The sequence below is a fragment of the Sphaeramia orbicularis genome, chromosome 2 (assembly GCF_902148855.1).
Source record: "Sphaeramia orbicularis chromosome 2, fSphaOr1.1, whole genome shotgun sequence".
Classification (NCBI taxonomy): domain Eukaryota; kingdom Metazoa; phylum Chordata; class Actinopteri; order Kurtiformes; family Apogonidae; genus Sphaeramia; species Sphaeramia orbicularis.
The window spans coordinates 13348042-13364572 of NC_043958.1; the positions used below are offsets into that span (position 1 = coordinate 13348042).

At 39.7% G+C, this 16531-nt stretch overlaps 2 protein-coding genes across 2 annotated transcripts in view; one reads left to right on the forward strand and one right to left on the reverse strand.

Annotated features, from left to right (window-relative positions):
- Positions 1-14929, forward strand: part of LOC115433748 (FERM, ARHGEF and pleckstrin domain-containing protein 1-like) — a 58834-nt gene extending 43905 nt beyond the window's left edge. Inside the window, exons 14-28 of the mRNA XM_030155230.1 lie at positions 1786-1994; positions 2093-2182; positions 4985-5118; positions 6468-6549; positions 6652-6713; positions 6803-6978; positions 7063-7193; positions 7276-7344; positions 7431-7520; positions 7947-8029; positions 9294-9406; positions 11197-11357; positions 12171-12278; positions 12414-12565; positions 13900-14929. Of these exons, the coding sequence (XP_030011090.1) occupies positions 1786-1994; positions 2093-2182; positions 4985-5118; positions 6468-6549; positions 6652-6713; positions 6803-6978; positions 7063-7193; positions 7276-7344; positions 7431-7520; positions 7947-8029; positions 9294-9406; positions 11197-11357; positions 12171-12278; positions 12414-12565; positions 13900-13975 (1736 nt within the window). The 3' untranslated portion in view covers positions 13976-14929. The remainder of the gene's footprint in view (positions 1-1785; positions 1995-2092; positions 2183-4984; positions 5119-6467; positions 6550-6651; positions 6714-6802; positions 6979-7062; positions 7194-7275; positions 7345-7430; positions 7521-7946; positions 8030-9293; positions 9407-11196; positions 11358-12170; positions 12279-12413; positions 12566-13899) is intronic.
- On the reverse strand, positions 14827-16475 carry LOC115433779 (gamma-glutamylaminecyclotransferase-like). Its single transcript, XM_030155274.1, has 2 exons — positions 16294-16475; positions 14827-15633 (listed from the first exon to the last, which is right to left on the reverse strand). The coding sequence occupies exons 1-2, from the start codon at positions 16397-16399 to the stop codon at positions 15134-15136; spliced, it is 606 nt and encodes a 201-aa protein (XP_030011134.1). The 5' UTR covers positions 16400-16475; the 3' UTR covers positions 14827-15133.
- Positions 16476-16531: the final 56 nt, after the last annotated feature.

The window sequence follows — 16531 nt, forward strand, 5'->3', positions numbered from 1 at the left end:
TACAAAGAATTCGTAAAACGATTGTAGTTCTGCTATGATGTGATCAAACCTGACTGATATCAGACTGCTTTTTCTGATTGTTAAAATGGTGTAAGGTGGCATTTTAACATCTCTCTTCCTGTTTACATAACACTCCTGATACTGACGATCTGACCTCTTTTAAAAGAATAAATCAGCTTTCTGGCAATTCTTTTGTTTGATTATGTGATTCACTGAAAGGATGAAGTTTGTAAATTCTCCTGGTGCATGTGAACAAATAGTGAACATGGAGATGTCAAACTGTGCCTGGTTGAGCTTGAGAATTGTCAAAAAGCTGTTGTATTCCTTTAAAGAATCAAGAGAGATGAAGCATTTTTTCCTTAACACGCTCAGTTTATGGCCTAAAAACTTGGTTTTCTTTGTCACTCTTGATACACTTTGTATTTCTGCACACCTGTCCTTTTTATTTTCACCACAGAACACCTTCTGGGTTTTAAACTTGTGACTTTTCTGTTTTTTTCCCTTGACTCTCATCTCCTTTTTAACACTGTAACTGATTGTGAGCACTAGTGTCAATAAAAAAAACGAGCTTTTATGTTCAAAGAAAAGGGACTCGAGAATTTTCTGTTGAGGAGACCATGTCTGAGTGACCTCTGACCCCACGTGTCCATCCCCACCTGCCATCAGCATATCATTACATTGCCCGAATTGTGACCCCTTTTTGTGTTATTGTGTTGTAGAGGTAGACTGTAGAGTAGATGTGGTTCATTTTGTTTGGTGTTGTGCATGTGCTTCGTCTGATGCGCACAGACTTTGACCCGTTTCTGTCTGTTGTTTCTGTTTTCTAGCATTTGTTCGCTTTTTTGACCTGTGTTTTTGTTGTGCTAGTTGTTAGTTTTCTTTCTGTGTGGCGGTAAGTTCTTTTATAGCACCCATCACAGATCTGCACTCAGGGTTTTACCCATGATCCAGTTTGGTGTGTAACAGTGGACTCTTTGGAAACTTTGCACCTGGGCAAGTATACAGTCACAACTTGTAGTTCACTTCTGTAGTGTCTGTAGCTGTAGAGAAAAGTAGGTTGATTTCGTCTCATTCTTCAGCGCTGAGCTATAATCAGGCCAGGAATGTATTTTTTAACATAGACTCAATTTAAGGCTTCACTGAAATAGCAGAGGATCATATTGGTCATAGGTGATTGTAAAGGAGTCAGAGAAGAGAAAATTCCAAAGATAAATTGTTGTAATGCAGTCAAAAGTAAAAAAAAAAAAAAAAAAAAAAACCTGTCATTTTGTGGTTAAAATTTTCACAATTTAAACTTTGCAGCTTGTGAATGTGCATGATTTTCTTTTCACTCACCCTACAATGCACAAATCTTCATAAAACTGACCCATGTAGTCTGTAGCTTTTTACTAATCATACTTTAGATTTTTTAAAAAGCCTTGTCTAAAACATTCTCTGACTGTTGATGTAATCATCCTAATGTTTATGCCGTATTCCAACCTGCTGGAAGACAACAACTGCATAGCTTGGATTCTGACATAAATCAAGACACATGCTTTACTGTAGATTTGTGCAATCTCGAAATTCATTGCCATACTGATTTTTTTATCAATTAGAACGAGTAAAAGCATCACAGTAAGAACTGAATAGATGAGAGAGAGGAATCCAAGGTGGCAGTGAATTTCATTCAAGTACTTGAGTATCTTTCCAAATCATAGGATTGATTCTAGCTGTGTCCATTTTCCTGTCCTACCTTCTCCTACCATCTGCTGTTTTATCTCACTCTTTGTTCTTTTCCTCCCCCAGGCAGTCCAGGTTCAGAGGACTCTCCAATGGGAAGCCCCCATGTGGTAGTAAACGGCAATGGTTCGGTGAATGGACAGGGGACGGGCAGTACCGTTGTGTTGGGTCTGGGTCAGAGCCCTGAAGGACGGCAGTTATCGCCGCTCACCAGCCCACTGCTCACTGACGCTGGTTATGTCCGCAACGAAGATGAGGACGAGGCGAGGCGAAAGGTGGGTGTGTCCTATTTTATGTTATAGGAACTTCACAAATGAATAGAATCTTTGGGGGGGGCAGATGAATCGATCTCATTTTTTTGGTTTGTGTCCAGAAGTTTCCCACAGACAAGGCCTACTTCATAGCAAAAGAACTGTTGACCACAGAGCGAACCTACCTCAAAGACCTTCAAGTCATCACAGAGGTAAGGGCATCTGACCTAAACACTCGGACAACAACTAAAGCAGCAACAAGATAGACAGAAAAGTCCAAGATGCCAACCCTAATCTGAATTTGTATCTTAAAATATCTTAGAAAGGTACATTTTGTCAGTTTACTTCTCTTAAATATGGATTAAACTTAAAGCATAATGAAAATAAGAAATTTAAATCCCATTGCACCATTTAGAAAAATGCTAAATTTTTGGAACTTCAGGCGTAAAGGCACAAGGGAAGTCAGAAAAAATGCTAAGTTACAGTAAAAAGCAACTAGCAAACAATGTGCCATTCTGGTTTTAACATAATAACTGGGTTTATGCGGGTCATTAAGAAGCATGAAAAATCATTAAATAGATTTTTGGAAAATTAAAGCCTTAAATGGCATTAAAAAGTATTAAATTCGATGTCCAGAGGCATTAAAAAATTTAATACACTTGCTAGAAAAAAAGCAGTGTTATTCACGATTTATTTTGATTATATCCAATCCAACTTTATTTGTAAAGCACTTCAAAACAGCCACAGTGGACCAAAGTGCTGTACAGAAGAATAAATAACAACCAAAATAAAAGAGTAAAATACAAGAATAGATTAAAAGACATAGAACAACTGTACAAAAAAATGAAAAAAAAAAAAAAGTGTGGTACAGAAGAATAAATAAAACCTAAATAAAAGAATAAAATACAAGAATAGATTAAAAACATAAAAAGCTGCACAACAAAAATTAACGACAAAAAATAAGAAACAATACAAAAAAATAAGAACATTACAAAAATAAGAACAATATAAACATTTATTAATTTTGATGGGAAGTATAGTGTGATGATTGACAGGCGGAACCCTTTAATTGGCTATTGTTTATGGTCGATACACGAAGTCATCAACACCGGATGCTTGGAACGTAACGTGCTGTGAGCGTGCTCATGCTGTGGCAAAAGAGCAGAAGGAATATTAGCAAATGTCGGAAAAATGGGAAAATGCAAGTTGCAGCAGAAGTGACTGGAGGAGGAACTATTCAGAACCTGGTTAAAGCCTGTTGACTGTAAACCATCATAAAACTATATATAAAACTGTATCTGCAGTTGGACATGAGCATTAAATTTGTTTAAAGTGGCATTAAAAAGCATTAAGTCACATTTGCTGATACTTGCAGAAACCCAGAATAACTATCACCAAATCCTGGCCCTAATGCCACAAAACAGGAACTAGGTCTTCTAATGTCTTCATAATGGTTCTAAAAAGAAATGCTCAGTTGTTGAAACCTGCAGAAACCATGGTTGACCCTCCCCTCTCCTCTGTCTCTGTCCTTTGCCATGTCCCGTGCTCACTGTCAGCCGTTCTCAGCTCAGATCTTTGTAAAGTCATCTGTGTCGAGTCCTGGAGCTGGTCTCGCCAAGTGTAAATACATTTGCCTTCAGAGCTCACAGAGGCTAATGCAGGACGACACTGAGCCAAGATTGTGCTCTTTAAAGTTTTAGTACAGGGGCAGTGACTCAGAGCTGGTTATTACAAAGTTTAAATGTCAGATTGCGAACTAAAACTGGGCTTTTTAAAGGTTACGTGTGAATTCAGGGGTTAGTTTGGGTTGCTGCTTGTGGCAAAGGGATTTGAGGTTGTTGTTTTCACAGCTGATACAAGGACAGTGACCTCATTTTCAGTCTTTTGAAAGTCAAAATTGTGGGAAAAGAAGCTGAAGTTGGGCTCAATTATTGGTAATGCAGTTGCTAAAGTTACAATTTAATAGTTCTGTTTTTACATGTAGTTTTCTGTCATTTGACATTAATTACACCCACTGGAGGATTTATTTACATACCATAAACATTTACTCTGACTTAGGTACAGCAGCTGAGGTCTATAAGGCTTTTTCTTATGCACATAATCCACCTTGTTTTTAGTTGATTCATGTTCACCATGTAGTTAAAGTTACCAAAGCCAAGTTTCTGCTGATGAGCCACGGCCTGACTGTTTATGTTTACAAGTAAAACCAGTAAAATCCACATAAAGGAAACACTCATTCCACATTCATGAATACAATGTCTGGGTCCTAAATCCTGGGATGAAAGCACATCTTAATGTAGATCAATGTCTGACTGGCTTTGGTTTCGTGTGACAGACTATAAAGTAAGCACAGGCTTTTATTGTGCGTATCTAACAAACAAGGAGGAATCAGTAGCAGGAGTGTAATGTAAGCCTCCATCCAGCATGTGTCAGCTCCTTTTAAGCAGTAAAAAGAAGATCCCATAACCTTGAACATGACCTTTGACCTCCATATGGATGGAGCAGTGAACAGGGACACCTTCTATGATGGCCTTTCCCATATCTCCCCTCTGTTCAGTCTGTTTCTCCCTCTCAGCTGTTTTTCTTCCTAACAGTAGTTTCCACCCTCTCTGATGTGGGAGGAAGGCGTGTGCTGGCACTTTTTTAAAACCCTCTTAAATATTTTCTTTGGCTGGCACTGCTGCTGCTGCCTAGGATCCCACACCCTTCCCTCTATCCCTCCCTGTGTCAGTCTCCCTTCCTCCATCCCTTTGAGTCCTCCTGTGAACAGCTGGACAACCTTCTGGTCACTGGAGCTGTTATAATTCTGTCATTTAATTCAACACTTCAGTGGCAGGGGTTCCAAGGATCACGGTGTATGTGAGACAGCTGGTGGATTTTCTTGGTGCAAACAAGTCTTGGTGTCCCTCCTTTTAATCTTTAAACTTTTAGGATGTGTTGTATGGTTTTGTGTTTTCTCCACATGGCCACATCATGTCATTTCTGATCTGTTTTTGTGTGATTGGCCATCCCAGTCCTTCCAGAGTGCAGTGGGGAAAGATGAGGCCTTCCCAAACTCTGTCCAGAATCTGATCTCAGCCAACTATGATCCGATCTATACTTTCCATGAGGGTTTCCTCAAAGAGGTGGAGCAGAGGCTCGCGCAGTGGTAAGTGTTTGTTAGAGAAGTCAACAAACACTAAATCAACCTTAAAGCATCTTTACTGTACTGGGCAAAAGTCCTAGGCCAACAGGTTTGTTGGTTTAGTAAAGTTCTAATGACCACATCTGCATTTCTCAGTCTCTATACTTAGATCCATTCTGACATTTGTGAAATATATATAGCAGGGAAAGCAAAAAAACAACTTCTATAGAACAAAGTAGTCATATTTAATGTGACCTCCCTTTGCACTTAACATGTCTGTAACCCTTTGTTCAGACAATATGAGACTTATTGCATTAATTTTCTGATGTTTTATACCAGGTTTCATTCAACACGTCAGATGTTTCTAATTGTTTGTGCTGCTTCTTGTCATGGGGTTAGGGGTCACACTAAATAGTGACATTAACCTACTTAGTTCAGTTTTTGTGTGTCTTTTAATGGTGTGCACATATTCCCTGTATTATCTTGTTATATGTGAAGAAACATGAATGAGAAATAAATGCATCTGCTCATTTCAACCCTGCAGAAACAACAAAGTTAAAGGTGACCTATTGTACTATACTGTCCAGGGATCTTTTAAAAATGCCCACACATATATGTAACAGACATATGTAGGTATTACATACTGTGGTTTACTGTTAACTAATCACCTGGACGAATCACTGTGTTTTATAAGAAATAATACAGTTAATATTTCTACATGGCTATAAATGTGGAAAAATTGACACTGAAATAGTCAGTTCTGAGAATGTCCAGGACAAACTGTACGAGGGTGCCAGGTTTCATTCTTGTACAAAGAAGTGATCATAACACCTGGACTCCTGCAGGTGTGGACAAAAACACAGAATCTCACCCTGCTGTAGATTTACTGTATCCTGTTGCATTGTTTCCAACCAGCTGTTCAAATATGACGCGTGACCTTTCACAGTGACATGCAACCCAGTTTAGTGCAAAGGGCAAACAGCCAATAATCCTTAAGGAGGAGTCATGGATGAGGTGATATGGGTTGAAATAAGGAGACGAGCAGTCACCTTAGTTCAACCACAAAGTTCTCATTTCCCACTGATGGGAATGTTGTCTGTTATTTCAATAGTAACAGGCAGGAGGGGGAGTTGTCTTTTGGTCTCACAAGTGTCTTTTTCCCTGCTCTCTCTCTCTCTCGCCCTCGCTCTCTCACACACGAACCCCATTTTTGGAGGGGACCCAAGTATATGCTGGTAATGTGAATGTGATTGAGGGATCTCAGTGGATATTTTCCAGTGCTCTGTGGTAAATGTAGCACTGCCCTGACATCTAGTGGTATATAAGTGTTCCTACACATGAGGCAAATATTCTCTATTGTGTCTCTTTCTTAGGGAGGGACGTTCTAATGCTCACATTAAAGGAGACTATCAGAGAATTGGTGATGTTCTCCTGAAGAACATTCAGGGCCTGAGGGTAAGTACGCTGTAGACCTGCATTCTGTATTTGCAAAAAATGATAATAATAATAATTCACTCACTGTCTTATCCATTGTAAATCATTGTCTTGCATCTGCAGCAACTGACAGTTCATCTCCAGAAGCATTCTGAATGCCTGGTGGAGTTGGAGCGGGTGTGTAGGTAGGTAGTGAGTGTTTACTGGTGTTCAGTGATGTAACAGAGTGCTCTCTTTTCTACATGTCACATTTTGAGCATGAACTTTGCCTCAGGTCTGCTCGGAAGGTGGAGGCTCTGTGTCGGGACTTTGAGCAACAGAGGGTATGCTACCTGCCCTTCAATGTTTTCCTCCTGAGGCCCCTCCACCGCCTGCTGCACTACAAACTCATCCTAGAGAGGCTCTGCAAGCACTACCCACCCACCCACGACGACTTCAGGGACAGCAGAGGTACGAGACAGCGCGTGTTCTCAATTGGAAGTGCTTTCCAAAGTAGAGTTTTCTTTTCCTGACTGTCTGTTCCTTCCTCTCCAGCCGCTCTAGCTGACATCTCAGAGATGGTGCTTCAGCTTCAAGGCACCATGATGAAGATGGAGAACTTCCAGAAGCTTCTAGAGCTGAAGAAAGATCTAACTGGTATTGACAACCTCGCCATCCCTGGGAGGGTAAGATTTTATATTTTGGGATTAGTAGTTTATTTTAGTGTTAAATTATCCTCTAAAAACTATGTTTGTGCCTTACCTGCAGGAGTTCATTCGGCTTGGTTGCCTCAGCAAGCTCTCAGGGAAGGGACTTCAGCAGAGAATGTTCTTCCTGGTACAACACAACACCTTTCACTACTGGAATTTGCTGAAAATATCGCCAGTGACATAAATATGACCCCTTCTCTTTGCTCTCCCCAGTTTAGTGATGCTTTGGTGTACACCAGTCGAGGGATGACACCAGCCAATCAGTTCAAGGTTCATGGCCAGCTACCCCTCTTTGGAATGACGGTACATTAATCGTACTCTGTTGGCTGTTCAGAATTTAACCCTTAAAGACCTAGAACTATTTCTGTCATGACTTCCAAGTGAATTTTTTTCTTATTTTTAATTCACTGATCATGATCACTGATCAAATCATAAAAACTGTAGTTCAGTTTAAAGGAAACTGTAAGGTTATTCTATCAAAATAAAAAAAGGTGATGGAAAAACTGTCTTTTTCAGCTAAATATATTATCAACTGTGTGTAAAAACAAGTGTTTGCAACCAGTGACATGGGTGTTTCCATGGTTACTACAGCACCTCTGAACATCCAAATAAAACACATCTGACACCACTGAAAAGCTGAGAAACCACATTTAGATCAGTACATGTTTTGATCACTGTTTACTGTTTGACATTGTGTCTCACCAGTGTCATGCATTGATTTGTCTGTAGATCAGAGAAAGCGAGGAGGAGTGGGGAGTCCCTCATTCTTTTACCTTGTTTGGGCAGCGGCAGTCTATAGTGGTGGCAGCCAGGTATAAACACATATACACACACACACACACCAGAACAAAACAATGATCAGCTTTATAATTAGATGATGCAATAAGGATTACCAGAGGCCCTGTTTAGACCTGAAAGGTTGGTGATCAGATCCCAAACAGACAGACATACATTCATTACTCAAGCATTCAGGGCACATTCTGATGTTATCTGGGTTCTGGATGGCCACATATGCATCTACATGACGTCACAGTGTAAGTAAAAGTACATGTTCATTCACATGCCAACATGCACAGATTGAATCCTTATGTCTGAAAATAGATATAATATAGGATTTTATTATACTGTGATAGTATATTACCAGTTTATATAGACTTAATGAACATTTTTAATCATGTGAAGATCTGATCATTATTAAAGTGTATAATGTTGATAAATATGTGTTGCATCAAGAGAAATATGCTATTTTTCCACCTAATGACGTAAACCAGTAAAGATGAACAAAGTAAAACATCCTTTCATTTGATCATTCAGTCTTCTGATAGTTCCTTTATTTGTGATGCCATAAAGAATTTATCAGATAAATAAACTTGCTGCGTCTATGGTGCCTGCAGGAAATGAAAGCTTGCCTAGCTTTCATTTAGGCAATTAGAAGAGCTTTTTTATATGCACAAGAGTGTGTGGATCACGGCTGGTCACGGGAGATGCATGTGGAGATGCATTCTAATGCCAGATGTGAATTGACGTACTAGGGCCATCCACTTGGGATCAGATCACCAAAATAAAATAAAAGACATTAAAGAAACAAAGAAGAAAGAGATCGAGTGGGAGCATTGCAAAAACAAAGAAATCTACACACACAAAGAAAGAAAAAATACAACTCATTCATTATAAATAGAAGCTATGTGCTCTAAGAATAACATTTTTAAAGATTAATACAGGTCAGCCTCATTAAAAATGGATTTCCTCTCTGCAGGACTTCAGCCACAGTTTAGTTCTCTAATTAAAAAGGATTTTGTGACCTAGTTTCCATTTAGTCATTCATTCACAGATCAAAAACAGGGTTTCTGTTGTTAAATGAAGACCATAATATGCTGATAATTGTCACTGACACAAATACAGGCATAGTGACTGTATGTTATAGACATATTCAGACTTCCTAGTATTTTCTCTGTGCTTTTTGCTGCCTACTGTCTTATTTTTGTCATTATGTGTAGTGTCAGTTAGATGAACTTTTGACCTGTACTGTGTAAGAGCGTTACCACAGTGTTAGAGTGTTGTGTTTTGTGTGTCCAGCTGTACGTCAGAGATGGAGCGGTGGGTGGAGGATATCAGGATGGCCATAGACCTGGCAGAGCAGAGCAGCAGCCCACACACTGACCTGCTCTCCACCAGCCCCATCGACAACAGTAAGACTGCCTTTTATGTACACAGAGGATCGCTCACTCATTCAGATTTTCCCAGGGTTTAGGCTGTCAGGCCCCGTCAACCTGCCTCCCCCAAAAATATCACAGCCACTCAGCTCTGTGGGGCTGTCTGCAGTCCTGTGGGAACCGAACACTGTGTGGAAAGGATTCCACATGACGTTTGTCAGCGTCTTCAAATAAAAGTTAATGTGACACAGCTGGGACCTGCTAGCTTGACTGATCACTGTGTCTAAGAATGGGTGCATTGGTATGAACTTGCATCAAAAGCTCTTTCTCTTAAGGAAATATACGATCACAAACAGGAAAAAAAAAATTTCCAGTCTTTTTCTTTCCTTTTTACAAGAGAGACAGCTGCTGTCAGCGCCTCGTGAACCTTACAGATTTATTCCCAGTGGTCTTTTCATCATATTTTTAAAGTCACCTGATATTTCTCAGTCTGTGCCCCCAGCTGTCGCCCCTTTCTCCTGACTTCTGTTGACTCATCCTTTACCTTAAAGGCCTGTCATAATGTTCAATGTGTCCCTCCCGCTGATGACCTTTGGGTTTGACGTCTCCATTGTTCCTCAGCTCCACAGCCTTCAACATACATTTTAAACTCAAACAGTTAAAGAGTATTGGCTTACAAGTTACAACAAAAGGATGGTTTTTCTCCTTTTTTGTAGCAGACTGTATTGAAATAGCTTTGATCACTATTTTGGCTCAGCTCTTTGTTTTGTGTCAAAGGAGTTCTTGTACTGTTCTGCCCCCATTTTTATATTGCAGTGAACCGAATATGACATTTTTTTTCCATGTACGTGATTGCCCTCATAGTTACTTTTAATATAGTTTTGCGTTTGCTGACAAGGCATTAAACAGCATGAATCAACCGGATTGCAATACTGTATTAAAGTAGAAGGTAGATGACGTGGATAGATTATGGAAGTATTATCGTATAGTGATGTCTCTTTTTTATGAACACGGTAGCAGTAGATCTGTTGACAAAAAAGCTAAAAGCAAGAATATTTCAATTCCAGTAAAGCTGTCAAGTGAAGTGGTTAAAATATCAATAACCAGTTGTGTAGGAGGTACAGCACTTTCCTCAGGATTTTATACTAAAACAGTTTAGTGTCTTCTACGCACATTCATGTGCTGCACTGATAACATTGTCAAAGTTAATGAATTAGTGAAAGAATAAATCACAACCCTTAAACATGTAAAAGTACTAATGGTACAGTGTGAGAATATCCCACTATATTACTATATTATACTGTGTACAAGTTAAAATACTGTATTCAACACTGTTCTTTAGTCAAATTATTTAAATATTGCCACCAAAATGTACTTAAAGTATGAAAAGTCAGAGATATGATTGTGCAGTCGAATGGTCCCTGTCAGTGTTTTACTATTTTTTAATGTGTATGTTTCAGTTTACTGCTGTAGATTTTAAAGTTGCGCTCATTTTGAATTCATCATGAGCTCAGCGTTGTGACTGCTTTTTTTCAATGAACCAAAGAAAGTGTTTAAAAGTTTATTTAGCTTAAGATGGAGCTTAATTTTCAACTCAACTCATAAAGAAGACGCCATCTGTTTATCACAAACATCACATTTGCAGATAAGTGGTTTTAACTGGATAGGAAGAGGATGAAAATTTGTAATCTGAAAAGCAATCAGTAAGTTATCAGGCTCATGTAATGGAGTGAAAACAATATTTTCCTCTGTGATGTAGTGGAGTAGACGAAGAACCCTAGTCCTTTTCTCTAACCACAGTCTTTAACCTGCCCGTCGTTCTCCAGAGCTGACAGAGGATGGTGGAGCTGAGCAGGAGTCAGAGGAGGAACTCGGGGGTTCACGCTCATCTCTTGAGCGCCAAGGTCACCGTGGTAACACCACCGTGCACGTCTGCTGGCATCGCAACACCAGTGTGTCCATGGTGGACTTTAGTGTTGCTGTGGAGGTACCCGACTGTGTTGTGTCTTGTGTTTGTGTGTTAATTGTCTTCTCTCACCAGCAGTTTTTCCTTCCACACATCCCATGTCTGTGGAGTCCAGTGGCTGTTTCTGCTTTGTGGTTGTCTTGTTTCTTCTCCACAGGCAAAGGACCATTGACCCAATGTCCTTTGTCTTACTTTTCCACTCACATGTGTGTTTTTGTCCCTTCTTCTGTCCCTTTTCCTGTCTCCAAATCCTCACCCGTCATGTCCCTCTGTCCTCCTTCTCACCACCTTCACCTCCCTTTGTCTGTCTGTTGGTTTTACCTCTGTCTGTCCACACTGACATTGCTAGAGGCCAGTAGTGCGGCCAGTGAGTTGATGAGGCCCCTCAGCAGCCTTCAGGGGCCCATGTGTCACTCTGTGGCTTGCTGGTACAGGACACACAGCCTGTTCTTTAGTGACATCCGCTGGAGTAGAGAGGTACTGCAATAGTCACAACCTCAGCTGCTGAGTGCAATCTGACCAACGTCAAATGACCTTTGTGTTGAATCTGAAAAGCAATTTGTCTTAGTAAGATTTAGTTGCACATATTCAACTACGTAAAGTCCCTAAATTGAGCCTCATTGTAGCAGCTGCCAGGAGATCCCTCTGTAACTATTAATACCATACCATTCATTAATACAGCTTATGTTAATGTTATGTGAATAGTATCTCTTTTTCTTCTCTTCTCCAATTATAACACACAACACAGTAAAGGATCTTTGTGAATATCTTTGACTTTATGGCTCCATATGTCTGTAACTGTCTCCTTTCTTGTCTCATGGACTGTGTTGACAGAACCAGCTGTCAGGGAACCTGTTGAGGAAGTTTAAGAACAGCAACGGGTGGCAGAAGCTCTGGGTTGTCTTCACTAACTTCAGCCTCTTCTTCTACAAGTCCCACCAGGTTAATCACTGTAATCATGTGGTTTGTCTGAAAAAGTGTCTCCTACCTGTATAAGATCATAGCCTATTAGATACAGTATTTATATGTCTGAAGGATGACCGTTGAAACTTTTTTGTGGTTCACTCTGTCTCACAGGATGATTACCCTTTGGCCAGTCTTCCTCTGCTGGGCTACTCTGTCACTGTCCCATCAGAGTCAGAAAACATCCACAAAGACTATGTCTTCAAACTCCACTTTAAGTCCCACGTCTACTACTTCAGATCAGAGAGCGAGTACACATTTGAAAGGTACCGTATTTTACTGGAAAAGTGTATTTAAAAATGGGTTAAAGCTACAGGACCTGAAAGCAGGGGAGTTTAAAAATGCCTAACACTTTTTTACTTAATTAAAAGCTGATGCTGTTTCACGTCACTGTGGAAAATTGGAATTCTTGTTGAATATGCTGAAAGTACCGTAGCTTTAATATATCTGACTTAAAGAGTTTATTTATGATTCGTGTTAACAGACTTGAGAAAATAACTTCATATTTCAGCACAATCCACAGATGTCTTGCCTCACTGTGTAAATAAAATGGATGAAGTCAGTGTTGATAACAGGGGAATAATAGTAATGAAGAGCAGACTAATGAACTGGTGAAGGCTCCAGTCTTATTTTCCATTTACAAACTCCCAAAGACATTTCAGTTTCCATATTTTCCCAGATGACGCTACTGCCATCTATCAAAGCTGTGAGGCTGCGAACAACAATCAATCACCTTCAGCCTGTTAAACTGCCTCCGTGACATCTGCACACAGATGTGACAATATCTCCTGCGGCTAAATGCGGATAAGACAGAGATATTGATGCGACTGTGATCACAGGTCAAGATAGAGCAAGCACAAACACCCAGACAATCTTGCCCTGTTCGATAAGTCAGCACTACAGGCATCTTTGTGTCATCTTTGAACACAAGTCAAACATGTTAAATAAAAGTTTTAATCTGGTTTTCATCATCGTAGACATATTACACAAGATTACACAATTTAATTCTGGTAATAATCATCATAAGCTGCTGTCAGAGACACAATCACATCTCACTGATCCTGGCTTCGTTCCACTTGCTGCTGTTGCCTTTAGAATTGATTTTAGGATATTATTGATTACTTTCAAAGCCCTGAGATGCCTTGCCCCAAGTTGTTTACCAGAGCTGTCATTGCCCTTTGTCCTCTCATGCCCCCTGAGATCCTCAGACGTTATCATCCCTCATTGTTCAACGGTTCTGACTGATGTGTAGAGGTGAATAGAGCCTTTGCAGTCTGGGCTCGTAGACTGTGAAATGCCCAGTTTGTCTTTTCATTCTTAAAATTTTATTTATAGCACTAGTTAATTTTTATTCCCTTTGTGTGTGGAGTTTTTATGGTTTTTCAGTTTCCTTTTCTATGTGCACTTTAGTCACCCTCATTTTAAAGGTGCTCCATAAACATATTTTATTATTCATATTTATTAACAGTAGTCATTTTATCAGCACAGCCAAAGTAGGTGTAATAAATAGTCAAATATTTCCATCTGTTATCTACAAAATACCTCGGCTCAGAAGCAGTTGTTTGATGATAAGTTTTGTTTTAATTATCCTTGACTCCAGGTGGATGGAGGTGATCCGCAGTGCCACCTGCTCTGCCAGCCGTTCCCTGCCAAACACCAGAAAAGACCTTTACTGATGAAGCCCCCGCCCCCCTCCCTCGCTGCACCCTCTTCTTTATTCTGCACAGAGACACTCTTGCCTGGGTGAATATCTGGACTCCAAAATGCACAAATGCCAGAAAGAGACCCTTGGATGTGGTCACACTACCACACAGCAGGCACTAAAATTGACACTCTTAATAATACCTCTGAATTGCTTCACACATACTCGCACACCACTCAAGAGATCTTCCCACTTCACTTCAGTCACCTCTACTTCCTGTCTGCACCCTTTTATTACACACAGTGCATAACGCCAATTTCTTCACCACTAGTGTCTGATTAAAGGCAAACTGACAGTATCTTTGTAATTTTAGTTGTTTTTTATGCTGAACTGGTTATATTTGACTCTCTGTTTCTACGACTGAATGATGTTCACATGCACAAACACATGAATTTATCGTTCAGGTTATGCCAACAACATATCCATTTTGCAATATTGTGACATGAAATACATGAGATTTATCTTAAGTGTTCGGTACACTGTAGCATGACTTTGTAATGTGCATTGTGTCATATTACCATTTGGACATGTAAGTGTTATTTCCATGGTGATATTTGTACAAAACCTGCTTTATATGTATGTCGGGTGCATGTGAACGCACTTGTGGTGATGGAGAGTATTTTTTGTATGACAATCTATATATGAATTGGTGAATACTTGTGATCCCAGTTTGGACTTTATTAAACAAAACAGCCATCGTTTTCTCAAGGTAACTGTTTGTACAGTACTTTGATACACTGTGAAATGTTATTGTCTCCATCTGTTTATTTTTATTTTTTTCCCTCTATGTGTGCTTGAATGAAAAGGACAAAGTCATTTCATAACTCAGCCTACAGAGATTTTATTGGTTCACTGCCAAAATGTCTTCACTTCTGTATCCTTCCACTTTTTCTGGATTTTATAATTTTAAATAAAGTTCTAAAAAAGATTGATTTGTTTGTATGAAACACACAAGGTTGCTCAGACACATAATGTTATCTACTTTTTTATAGGGACAGCCCCAGATGAAAACAGAAAACAATTTATTTACAGTAATTTTTCAGACTAATCAGTTGTTTGAGGTATACCAACAAGGATGTAAGGTGTGTTTATTCAGTGTATGATCAGTTTTACAGAGGTAGTTGTGCAGCATTTACCGGTCCTCTATTTCTTTTAAGTCATACTCAAGCCCGTGCTTTCCATACGAGTCATAGTTTTCATACATGGGCAGGGACAAACAGTCTGAGTCGTAGGTTGTTGTGCTGTAAATAAAAGCCTCAGTGATGCTCCCTGGTGTCGGGGTCTCTCCTTCTGCAGGCCCGACCCATTCCTTCACCTCCAGTTTGACCAGCGTCCGTTGGTACATCTCAGGAACACCCTCAAAATCATCCAGGAATTTCAGCATCTGCTCATCCACTTTGTAGATCTCCCCGTGGACTTGGTTGCCCTGACCAGGAATGTTGAGGAGGAAAGGGATGTTGTACTTGGTAGCGATGACCAGTGGGTATCTCTCAGTGGTGCGAGCTGAAGCGAGGAACTCAGCTTTGCCATTAGTGGTGTCAAACATGCGATAATAGTTGGGCTGGCCCTTCTTCAGGGTCCCATAGACAAAAACACAAGTCATCTGGTCTGGAGATGTGAACTCAGCTGCACCTGTGAAAGAAACCAGATAAGGACTGTTAGTGTTTATCACATATTTTACTGATAAACTGCAGGTTAATTCAAATAACTGCAATGCACCTGTGTGGAATGCATTCTTCATTTTCCTACAGGTAATACATACTAGTCTAACTCTTCACCTGTTTATCTTGATGGAGTTGTGACCTGCGCAGAACAGACTGGATGCACAGTTTAGACCTGTTATCATAAACAATTTTTGACCTTTGTCAGTGATTAAATAACTGCTAGAGGCAATGGCGGATTTTAACAAATACATTTCCTAAAGCACTGTACTGAAGTATAATTCTGCCATATTTGCACTGTACTTATTTCCATTTAATGCTACTTTATGCAACATATATTCTTGCAACTTTTTACATAAAACACGATTTGCTTATAAGACAAATAAACTGCGATATTACAAACTAAATAACACAATACTTGTGCACTTTTACTTAGGTAGCATTTTTAATTCTGGACTTGCGGAGAATAGCTAAACTTTTATATTTACCGTAAATTCTATAAAGTAGAATAAACAGCAGACGATCACGCGCACTCATTCCACTTCAGTGATTGACAAACAGTCGTTAAATGTCACGCTTCATACATTAAAGACTTTTCCGCATTCAAATGACACCATTAGATGAGTCTCACCTGAGAAAAAGCTGAAGATATCTACGATCGGGTACTTAAAAATTCGGTTATAACCAACTGGGAAATGTCGCGGGTACAAGGCAGCAGGAATCACCGTAACACGCATGCGCAGGATTCAGATTAACGCGACAGATTGACAGGGAGTAATAAGAGAGAGAGACGCATCTGGTTAGGAGTGAAAACAGTCTGACATTGTACAGAAATTGAACAGAAATACCAAATTAAAATCTTACCTTTA